General features: G+C 36.5%; 1 protein-coding gene across 1 annotated transcript in view; it reads left to right on the forward strand.

Moving 5' to 3' along the window:
- Positions 1-12562, forward strand: part of ARHGAP1 (Rho GTPase activating protein 1) — a 37168-nt gene that overhangs the window by 4828 nt on the left and 19778 nt on the right. The window contains exons 2-3 of the mRNA XM_007421768.4: positions 1886-2040; positions 2780-2872. Coding sequence (XP_007421830.1) covers positions 1908-2040; positions 2780-2872 — 226 coding nt within the window. The 5' untranslated portion in view covers positions 1886-1907. The remainder of the gene's footprint in view (positions 1-1885; positions 2041-2779; positions 2873-12562) is intronic.

A 12562-nucleotide genomic window follows, 5' to 3' on the forward strand; every position in this document is an offset into this window, starting at 1 on the left:
TTGAATGTTGTAGTGAAGATCCAAAATGCAGAAATTATGTCCAAGTTCAAGAGAATAATAATTCCTTATGGTGAAGTTCCTTAACTATTGAACTAATAACCGAACATTCAAATTCTACACTTCTCCTTCATTGTATGCTTTTCTTATAAAATATTGCCCTAGAATCTAATCTATTTGCTATAATGGTAGGAATGCAGAATGTGTCTCAGGTTTTTGTCTCTAGTGATATGAAGATTTCTTTTATGACTATGTCATAAAAGTTTGATTGGCCAGTATAGGAAATGATAAACCCATTTCCCATCGGACTTAGATCCACAATATCAAACCACAGTGTTGGTTCATTAGATTTTGTCTAGCGGTGTGTAAAGCATTTCAGTTTTATTTATTGACAAATTTATTATTATTTATTTATTAATAGGTGTATGTATGTGCTACCCACTAAGTGGATTACAATATACAATCTAAAAAAATGCAACAATTAACATGGAAACCCATTACTATCTAATTAAAATGTTCCTGACTAAATGGACTTTGCATTGCATTGAATCTTTGCAAGACAGAATTATTATTGGGACAAAATCCTCTGATTCATTTGATGCTCTAGCTATTGCTCTAAATGAGGTCACACTGCTTCTAAAGGAGCTGGTACACAGTTTGGAGGTTCTTCTGGCTTCACAACTGTTCTAGAGAACAGTTTTCAAAAAGATAGGGTGGAGGCAAATGTGGTCTCTAGGACATGCGATTCCATGGAGAGGGGGCTGTCTCTGGGTCCCACCTCCACTGATCTCCTGAAAAGTGGATACACAAAACACCATATCTGGCCTAGATTGTGTAGGCCAGGCAGATTCTACTGGGAGGAGATGGTTCTGGAGGTAACAAGGGCCCAAGCTTTATGGGTAACTATCAGCACCTTGAATTAGAAACTTACTGGCAACAAGTGCTGGTCTCACAAAATAAATGTTATTCTGTTGAACTAGCTAGTGCTGGGCATTCTGTGCCAATTGCATTTCCAAATTGTGTTCAAGAATACCTCATGTAAAATGAATTACAGTAATCTAGATCAGTATCTAGATGAGAGGTGACAAGGGCATGTCACTTCTTCAGTGCCTCCTGGTACATGAAGGAGCACAACTGAAGCTGGCCATAGGCTTTCCTGGCTTCAATTTTTACTTGCTGTTCCAGCAGGAGTTGTGAAGCCAGAAGAACCTCCAAACTGTGTATTAGCTCCTTTAGAAGCAGTGTGACCTCATTTGGAGCAATAGATAGAGCATCAAATGAATCAGAGGATTTTGTCCCAATAGTAATTCTGTCTTACAAAGATTCAATCTTAGTCTATTTTGCTATACCCAGTCCCTCACAGCCTACTGACACCAGGTTTAGATTTCCACAGCAACTCCTGATTGGCCTGAGCTAGATATTAAAGCTTTGTATCATCAAAGCTTTGTATCATCAAACCCTAAACCAATAGATTATCTCCCCCAATAGTTTCATGTAGATGTTAAACAGATGGGAGAGAGGCTGAGCCCTGGGGACCCCATATTCTAGTTTGAAACAGTTGTTTCAAATGCAAAATTGCTGTTTTGACCTGCACACCTAAATAAGGTACTTCACTAAATAATTTGCACAGGTCTAAGAGGTATAATCTATTGCCTTTCCCTGCCACTTTTGTTATGAAGGGAAAGCAATTATATTGGCACAGGAGGGATAATGGAAAGAAATGCAATTGCAATCCCAACATTGTTATCTGTGCTCCCCTCTCAAGTTAGATATGAATGAAAGGTCTGTCACATCTATGACTAAATTTAAAGGAGGAAACTGGGAAATGCCAGTGAAAATTGTGAGGTGTTTCTTTGCTGATCTGTAAATTTTTGACGCTTCTTTTCAGATAATCTGTTGAGCATTGAAGCATGGAGCAATACCCAGATTTACAAGAAGACCTGAGTCTGGAAGACACTAGTGAATCTCTCAATCAGCTCAAATTGGCTTCTCTAGATGATAAAAATTGGCCATCAGATGAAGAGCCTGTTTTCCCAAAGTCAGGTAAGTGTTTCTGTTAATAAAACAATGGCAGGGGGTGGCAGCCACATTTTAAGGAATCCATACTCTGAAAATATTGCCCATCTGCAACTTGTTAAAGTAATTGTGTCTTTCTCTGGGAGACCCCAATTGTCCTCCATAGCTGTAGTACAGTCCCAGGAAAAGATTGCCAGCTAGTGAATACTCTGAAGTACTTGTCTGCCTTTGAATTCAAAATGTTGCACAACCCTGTTCTGCAGCATTAATCTTCGATTCCTTTAAGATATTGCAGGAGAGTTTGCTTGGTATCTTGAATCTAAATTGCAATGCAGAACTGACATGTCCATCAGCAGATAAGAACTGAAATACCACTGGCTGTATATAGCAAAGAAATACCTGTTCAGTATATATATCAGTGCAGTTGATTATAGCTGATGAATTTGGAATTTGTGGTAGAAGATTTTAAGTCTTTTATTTCCTCCCATTAATAGTGTCTACATAAAGCAGATAAACTGATAAATATGCTTGAACAATTAGTCTTAATGTATGCACTTGTCTGTTTTGAAATACCAAATGAACAAAATAAATGTTATTCATCTGTACCACACCACACCTGAATAAAGGTGTAGAGGTACAGAGAAATGAATCAGTGCTATCATACTGATGATGCACATATTCATTTCTCTGTACTTCTGAGCCCTTATTTAGGTAAGTTTCACTTTAAGTTATATTTTTTCCTTTTTTTTAATTTGCACATGTATAGATGATACCAAGAGCTCCCCTGATTCTGTCACACACCTGCGGTGGGATGATCCATACTATGACATTGCTAGGCACCAGATTGTGGAAGTAGCAGGTAATATTTTGTTATAGTATAATGATTTGAAATAATAAAAAAATAATCTATTTGTAACAACTGGCAATGGTCAAATAATAATTCTGTTCTCATAAAAGTTTCTCTTAATACCTTCTCTAGGAAATAATTGAAACTTGCAAAGAATGGAAATAATTTAAATTATTTAAGAACATAGGTTGCAATCCAAAGTCTTTGATAGTGCTTTGATGATCTGTCATAAAAAACAATACCTCCCTCAAACTGACCTGCTGACTAAATGAATATATCCATGTTGTTTTCTTGACAACAATAGAGAACTGGTTTGCTATTGTCTATTTCCAGGATATTTAACTTTCCTTTCAGTTCACAGAGCTTGGATTTTCTGGTGGACTCCCAGCCTTAAAATGGCTTTTTGACATTTCTACATTATTTATTATAACTATATAATAGAAATAATTTCCAGCAGGATAGTTGTTTAAAAAACTAAAATGAGAACAGCAGTACCAAAAAGTTATAGAAATTATTATAGAAGATAGTTTCAAAATGATTTAATATATTTTGAGCTTTGTGGCTTTTTGCAGGATTTTTTCCTCTTTTCCTTCTTTTTGAAGGAAGAGAAGTTTTCTCTCATTCATTGTGGCAGAGGGACAGTGACCTCTTCCTTATTACTGGAAAAGGCCCTTAGGAAGCAGCAGTTAGATGAAATCTGCTTTTTAATATAAACACCAGAATATGTTGGTGTTTTGAGGGGTTTACTAATTTCATATTTTTATATAACATTTACCAGACAATTATTGTTACAGGTGATTTGATCAAAATTTCCATATATTCCTAATTTTTCTGAGCCATAGCAAGCATTTTAATTCTCAGACTAAATCATTGCTTACCCAGGTTATATGCCTAGTTTCCCTGTGGATCATCTGAAAAAGAGTCAAACCACTGTTCAAAATCCTGGCTCTGTAGACTTGCAAAGAAACAGTTAAGCCCTTTGCTGTTTCACTGATAGCTAGACTGCAGAGCTGACATTTCTGTTTTCTGCTATGTAGCTGCTTTACATATAGTTCTAAATTTAGTAATTGTCTGAATTGCATGCAGACATGATTGTCTAATGAGAAGAATGTGATATGTTAATGATTATTGGGAATGATGTCCTGAAACTGAAAGACTGGACATTGTTTTCTACCTGTACTTAGCATTAATACTAACCATAATGCCAAATGTTGCATACATGCTAGCAGATTCTCCTAGTGACTAAGGAACAGAAATGAAGACTGGGTTATTTCTAGAAAGTAAATGATAAATAAGGAGGAAATGTCAGATATGTGGATAAATGCAATTGCTATGATATCCCTGGATAGCTTTTGGACACATCTGCATAGAGTTCTTCTTTGTTAGTCATAATTGTTTTGAATTTTCAAACTGCAATTGTCTAGAGCTTCTCTGTCCATTAGGCACTTTGAAATCATAGAATAATTCAAGGAATGCTCCAGAGAAAAATATATTTAAATAGCTTTTATGTATAGTTTTATAGTGTCTGTTTCTGAGAGATCTTCAGCATGGGAGGTATCTTCTTTCTCTATGCAAATATGATTGGGATGCCTTTCTGTTCTCTGGGATAGTAACTAGATATTGAACAATTCCATGAAACAAAGGTCTCCACTGTTAAGTTATTAGATGGGTCTAAACAAAAGATAACTGTGGTACATATTGTGTTCAAACACATTAGAATAGCTCTATTGCTGACATCCTCAGATTTCTACCATTTGACAGAATGCATGAATGAGGTACAGCGAAACACTGATATGTTCCAGAAACACTGTGCATGTATATATTGTAGGAAGTTAAGGATGTTCATATATTCTGTGCTACTAATATAATGTAATTATTTCTTTGTTGATGTTAATTTTATTTTATTTCTCTGTACTGTTTTCCGTTGTAAATAGCATATTGTAGTTTAGAAGGAGATTCGTTTATTGTCTGTCTGTCTGTCTGTCCGTCTGTCCATCCATCCATCCATCCATCCATCCATGGAGCAGGTGCAAGTCAAGAATAGGTTTAAATAAATCCGTGCTCTGCATGTAATCTCATTTCTTTGTTTTCTGGAAACTTATTTATTTATTAAATTTATATGTGCCTGACCTCCAGTAACTCTTTTCACAAGTAAAAAACATTCTAATACTACAAATTGATTTTAGTAAATCTGCTTTGGTTTATTAAAAAAAGAAAAACTGGACTGTATTGAATGTTTGTTCAACTCACTTTTCTCCTGCCTTTTTCATTTACTATATGCACAAAAATCTTTTCAGAGATTCAGGATAGGGCCTCCTAAAGGTCAGGCTGTGTCATATGGAGCTACAGTGTGTGGAAGAAATCTCCCAAAGTCATGTAAAGGGGTCTTCTGCTAAAATAAAGCCTAGTTGTTTGAATCCACAAGTTTCTGTTCCTGTCTAAATCCATTTCACAGAAAGGCAAACTGTTAATGCTAAAAGACAAATAACTTGTCCAGTACCAATAGGAGAGAATATATGTAGCTCAAGGTTGAACTGGAGTCCTTGGCGTTCTCTGAGCTTGGTTGTTTTCTTGCAGACGTTTCATTACCCGGCTAGGTAACATTTTCAGTGCTAGAAGGGAGTGGGATTTGCTCTCTGTTTATGTATAATAGCTTGCCCTCCAAAACATCTTAAGTACAAGCCCTCCAAAACATCTTAAGTAAACCAAAAGACCCAGTAGCCCAAGAAGAAAAAACAGGAGTCATCTACAACATACAGTGTAAGGACTGTAACAACCACTATATAGGACAAACAGAAGGCTAGCAGAGCACATCCATGAACACCAACCAGCAGTCAGAAGACATGATGAAAACTCCTTAATCTCGCAACGCATGGACAGATTTAACCATAGTTTCAACTGTCAGCATCTTAGACCAAGCTAAATCCAAAAATGCGAGGGAGTTCCTGGAAGCTTGGTATTCAGACAAGTCAGCCATCAACAGGCACATAGAGATAAACAACATCTATACACTATTCAAAAGAGACAATAAAAAGGAAACAAAAAGACCAGAACACCTCCGCCAGCAATCAACACTAAGATAAGCAGAGATGAACACCAGGATTAACACCAGACAAAGAACCAAGCAGTAAACAACAGCAAACCCCACTCCCTTCTAGCACTGAGGATGTTACCTAGCTGGGTAATGAAACGTCTGCAAGAAAACAACCAAGCTCAGAGAACCCCAGGGACTTTACAACTTGTCCAGTATTGTGAACTGATGGAGTTGAAATGAGTTGAGTTCCTTAGTAGATAGAACCCATAACATGACTCTCCTGCCCGGATCTGATGGGATGTTACTGGGGAGAGGTGGTCCCTCAAATTAAATTTGCTGGGTAAGCAAATTAAATTTAAATAAGACCAAACTAATAACAACAGATAGAGCAATCAGCCTTAGAACTGACAATGAAGACAAAGTGGTGGTTATCTTCTGCCTTTTAGGATTAACTATCAACAATAAAGGAACCAGCAAGAAATATACCACAGACTAGCACTAGGTAGAGTAGCCATGAAAGCCTTGAAAAAGATATTCAGATGCTATGATGTGTCTGTATATACCAAGATCAGAATTGTGCAGGCAATTGTATTCTCTGTGATACTGTATGGAAGCAGAAGTTGGACTTTGAAGAAGCAGGATAGAAAGAGTATTGACACTTTTGAACTTTCGTGTTGGAGAAGTCTCCTAAGAATATCATGTATAGTTAAGAAAACAAACAAGTGGATCATAGAACGAATCATTCTAGAATTTTCTCTCAAGGCACAAATGACCAGGCTTACCTTATTTTAGACACATTATAGGAAGATCCAGCTCCATTGAGATGTCATAATGCTGGGAATTATGTAAATAAAGACAAGAGGATGACCATCAGCATGTTGGACAAACTTGATTATGGGTGCATCATTTGGTGACCTGAAAGGCCAGGTTGGGAACAAATCATGCTAGAAATTGTGATTGTTAAGAGTTGACACTGACTTGATGGCATGTAATTAAATCAAAACTTACTTTTCATTTTACAGTTCCTTAATTCAATAGAGGACTATGCCATAGAAAGACAAACTAGTAATAATGCAAATAAAAAGCCCATAGAGTACTTTCTCATTTAGGATAACATATCAATTTTGTCTTATTTAACTCTCTAGCTAACTATTTTATCCCTCTGTTTTAGAATACATTCTCAACCTAACTCATGCACACTCAAATTCCTTTCTTTTCCTTTCTCTCTGGTTGCCTTATAGGCTCCCTAATGCTCTCAATACTTCCCTTTGCCCATTTCTTTTGAACTTTTTTCGTTTATTTTTATTTTACTACTATAATTTAAAAAGAACCATAAAAATGAAATAACCCACAAAATAACAAAACAATATATATATAAAAAACACCCTCCTCCAAGAAACTAAAAGAAATGAGTTTAAGATAAACATTTTAAGAAATCTATATATATTGCTACAGATATATAATGGCAACTAATTTTCTAAACAGCAGTTTAAACCTTGTCTATACAAAATCATAATAATCAGCCTTTCTATTGTTCTGATAAAAACCCAATTCAAAGGCTAAAAGTGAACATTCTTTCATCCAGGAGTTTAGGTCTGAAGTAATATTGCTTTCTAACAAAGCAAAAACATTTTCTTGTCTATGCTTCAGCTAAACAAGAAACAAAACAACTAGAACTGGACTAAAAGAAGAACTATAACCCTGCCAAGATATTAGGGGTGGCAATTAATAATTTTCCAATTATGCCCATAATGGTTTTTTTAAAAATACCACCTGAATTCTCAAAAGAAACCAAAGTCAGAGTAGTCCTACAATATAATTAAAAATCCAATAAATTATGCCCCCCCTTCATATGGAAGTAATTATTTAGCTAAAGCTGGGGGCAGGAGGGAGTATCCCACAAAAACCTTTTCAATAGCTTATGATTTGCTTTAAATTTCTAAGAGGAATTAAGATAGGGATTCATTCATATGTGTTTGTGTGTACAAAGTAATATATACAATGGGAACCAGTGTAGTGTAATGATTAAGGTACTGGGCTAGGAGTAGGAAGACTGAGGTTACAGTCCTCCCTTAGGTTTGCTGGGTGTCTTTGGCCCAGTCACTGTCTCTTAGCCATATGGGAAGTCAAAAAATGTATACTGCGCCTAACAACCTGCACTGGATCAGTGTGATAAATTATGATCCATACCCTCTAATGAAGAGGTCTTCATTCTGCAGGGAATTAGTTCAGGCTAATATAAAACAATCTAGATACTACATTCATTTTAACATTTATTTTCCCCCATAAATCCTTTGGAATGTTCAACCAACTATTATATCAATGTGAATCTGAGTTAAACAGTTTATAGTGTTTAAGTCAACAAAGAGATTTTCCAAGAATACTTAAAGGAATTCATACAGTAAATAAAATCTGATCTGTTACAGATTTCATCAGATACCCTAGATCCAACTGGATATATACTTACTCCAGTTGAGTGAATAACCTGGCAGTTTACCAAACTGCTAAATAATTTCCACATATTTAGGGAAAGTACTATAATTGCCAGTAAGACCCAGAATATCATTAAGATATAAAAACAGTTTATGCTCACCTTAGCCATTTTTATACCCCAAACCTCTTTTCCTGGTCTTATAAAATAGGCCAGTGAGTCTTTCTTTCTTTCTTTCTTTCTTTCTTTCTTTCTTTCTTTCTTTCTTTCTTTCTTTCTTTCTTTCTTTCTTTCTTTCTTTCTTTCTTTCTTTCTTATTTGACTTGTCCCCGCCCATCTCCCCACAACGGGGGACTCTGGGCGGCTTACAACAAACTAAAATCAGAAATACAATTAAAAGTTATAAAAACCAGACATAATACTGAATTAAATATGAGAGGAATTAAAGGATATTCATATTGAGTTCCACAAGCCATCTTAATAGATGAAATAATTCCATTTATTATTGGCCTATCTGATGGAGTAAGATACCACATCCAACTGATAAAAACAGAAGGAAATCTATCTCAGTTCCAAAAATTTAATCTGCGTTATACCTAAGGTTCTGTCTGCATCCAACAAAGCCATAACTGCTGATCTAGTTTCTCTAACTGCATTTCTAAAATATCAGTTAGTAGTGTGACAATGGTTTTTCTCACACCTTGTTGATTTACATACTTTATCATTACATTGGGTCAGCCCTATGTTTTTCTTTGGTCCTCCTTAGTTCTTTCTCAGTTGCATATTCTAATATATTTTCTCTTATTGGGCAGTGGAATCAGTTGTCATTTTTTATGGAAAAGATCTGACTAGGAGTACTCCCCATTGTCTCTAGCTTCCCATTGTCTTCCCAGGGGCATTCTGAAGCATAATGAAGGCAGATTGTTGGTGGCCAATGTTTGATTTTTTTGTCACTTTCCCTAGGATATATTCAGTTGTGAAATTAAATTAACTAAAGGTCAACTATATATAAATAAATCATGAAGGCATTTAATAAATGTAAAGGAGAACTGTGCACAAATGCACATTGCTCAATTTTGCCATAAGGTTACATTAAAACAAGTTAAAGTAAAATAAAACCACAAAAATTGTTAATTTTTCATTTGGGCACTTTGTATAGAAATAGTCAAGTATTTTCAAGAATCCTGCTAAATTAGGAAAGATGGCATAGAGGCTTTGGGCTTGGTACAATCAGCATTGATTTTGAAGTAGAAAGGGAACATTAAAACTTTATTTACATTTGATACCAATTCCCCTTTCAGCTCCCAGTATTCAGCCTTGATGTCTGGTTACCACTTTGTCCTGCTTTCTGGCTGGTGCTGTCAAATGCGAGATCATTGTGTACCACTCCTGTCATCTGTGACTTTATTGAGAATGAGGCAACTGACTTGGCATGTAAAACCGAAACTTGGGTGGGCTTGGAGGGTGATGTCCCCCACCTGGGTTTCAGGTTTTACACCTCTTACAATCCCAGGCATGGGGCTGGGGAGGGTTGTCATCTGGGAAGCCCAGTTGTCATCTGGGAAGCCCTGACAGCTTTCAGAGGCTTTGTGTTGCAAATAACTGGATTTTAGATCCTGTCATTGAAGCTGAACTGTAGGGAACAATTGGTTTTTGCTGCTATACCAGTCTCTGTGCTGTACAGCAACATCCTTGTTTGAGCTACTTGATTCCATCACTGAGCTGACCATGGAGTATCCAAGACTGATAGTTCTGGGAGACTTTAAATTGACCTCATGTGGTTCAGGAGTTCATGCCCACCATGGCAACCATGGACCTGACCCAAGTTATTGAGCTCCCCCCACACACAGATGGTCACACACTAGAATTGGTTTTTATTTCAGGACAGTTGGAATATTATCTGAAGGTGAAGGGTATTTCTGCCAGTCCTTTCTTATGGCCAGATCACTTTCTGATTGCTTTTCTCTGGTATGGTTTCCCTCCCCCCACCCCACCCCTGTAGGGAGGTAGGGCCAATTTTATTGGTCTGGCCTAAGAGGAGCCAGATGGGTTTCAGAGAGAGCTTGAGATTTTCCTAGGTTTTTGATAGGCAAATTGACTGAGGCTTGATATCTGCTTGGAATGGTTGTGTAACAAGGGCTTTGGATTAGATTGGTCCTATGTAGCCTCTCTCTGTCAGTCTCATAGGGTTCCCTGATTTTCTGAGGAACTTTGGGAGATGAGACAACAGAAAAGATACCTAGAGTGTCATTGGAAAAAGACAAAGAGTGAACCTGACCAAGTCTAAGAGCCCATTTTAGGGATTACATTGTAGCACTAAGAGCTGCAAAACAGTAATTTTTATACTCTTATCTGCAGATAGCTGGCTGGTAGCCATATTTAAGGTGACCCATTCCCTGTTGGGAAGAAACAGGTCACAGGAATATCTACAGAGTTACTGTAGGGATTATTCTATGCATCTGGTGGATAAAGTTGCTTGGATCTGCTCTGAATTAGACTCCAACTGGCCAGATCCTGTTGAGATGACAGAGGCACTGTCTTGTCCTGTTACCTGGAAAGTATTTGATGCTGTGACTTCTGGGGAAGTGGACAGAATCCTCATAGCTGTCAATCTGGCCACTTGTTTGTTAGATCCATGCCCGCTTGATTGGTAAAGGCCTCCCAGGGGATGATGTGTGTTTGGATCCATGTGGGATAAATTCTTCCTTGAGAAAGGGGTGTTTCTGTCTGCCTTGAATGTGGTGGTGGTGCACACCCTAATTAAGAAGCCATCACTGAACCCAACAGTTCTCAATAATTTTCATCCAGTTTAAGCAAGAATGGTTCCCATACATAAAACACATCATGCAGCATGGTAAATATAACTACTTATAGTCTGGCTTTTAAGGGGGCCTGAATGTCCACAAATATCACAAATTAGTAAATGTATATAAAGGGAGGAGGGTCAGAAACCAATAGTTCTTTTTATTATTATTATTTTCTTTTTTTTCTTTCTTCATTTCTACTTTTTAGATATTTTAACTTTTGTTAAATTTGCTTAGTCTACCTTTTTTTCCCTTTTATCAACATATTATATGGATAGATAATAATACAGTGGAGATTTTAATATTAAGTAATTAGCTTAAGATCAAAACCATTATTATATAAACCATACCCTGATGTGAGTTGCAGTGGTTCTTTTTTTAATGTTATCTTTAATTTTGGATGAAAAAGCCAAATAATTTTATGCTTGTAATATTGGCATCCTAAATTGTAATTAATACTGATAGAATTTTTTCTTTCCTTGCCCTATTTTTAATACTTTAAGCTATCTAAATAATAGAATGTTAATAATCTCTAATCTCTAATCATATAAACATCACTGTATTGAAACAATACAATGTATCAAGATTTATAACAATGCAATAAAAAGGGGGAACAAACAAATTTCATCCAGTCTCCAACCTTCCCTTTTTGAAAACAAATTTCATCCAGTCTCCAACCTTCCCTTTTAAGGTTGTTGAGAAGGTGGTCAGATTACAGTTCCATAGGGCCCTGGAAGAAGTAGTTGTCTGGACTCATTTCAATCAAGTTTCAGGCTGGGCATAGTACAGAGATAGTATTGATTATACTTGTTGATAAGTTTTGGTGGAGCTGGGATACTGGTGCAACCATCCTGGTTATTTTTGACTTCTCAACAACTTTTGATACAATTGATCATGGTATTCTTCTTCATTGGCTATGGGGTTTGGGAGTGGAAGAACTGGTGTTGCGGTGGTTCTTCTTTCTCCATGGCCAGAAAACATTGATTGGCTGGGCAGTAATTTATATTTTAGTTTCCTGGTTAAATTAAAACTGTTCTGTATGAATAGTTCCAACAGTGGAAAGGAGATGGTGGAAGCAAGAGAGAGAGAGGTTACATTGCCTATAAAATTCACCTGGTCTTTGACAGTGGAAATGTAAGACAATATAAACTACATAAAGACAAATTTTGAACTGCACACAAAACTTTGGAAGCAATTTGGTTAGCGATAAAGATGGTGACAGAAAATGAAGATACAGAATTCTCTACTTAGAGATCCTTGGAGAGGATTTGAATCTTTTACTGAGAATCTCTTGAAAAACATATCTGGTGTTAGCCTTGTCATTTGTAGTACATTCAACTTATAAATTTAAAAGAATCCAGGAATTTATAGATAGCAGAGAGTCACTAAACGTAACCACGGACAACTTAATCTTGGCCCCAGTTCTCAGGCAG

The sequence above is a fragment of the Python bivittatus genome, unplaced genomic scaffold (genome assembly GCF_059951505.1).
Source record: "Python bivittatus isolate LINGU-HERP-01145 unplaced genomic scaffold, Pbiv_v1 ctg000480_np1212, whole genome shotgun sequence".
In the NCBI taxonomy this organism is placed as follows: domain Eukaryota; kingdom Metazoa; phylum Chordata; class Lepidosauria; order Squamata; family Pythonidae; genus Python; species Python bivittatus.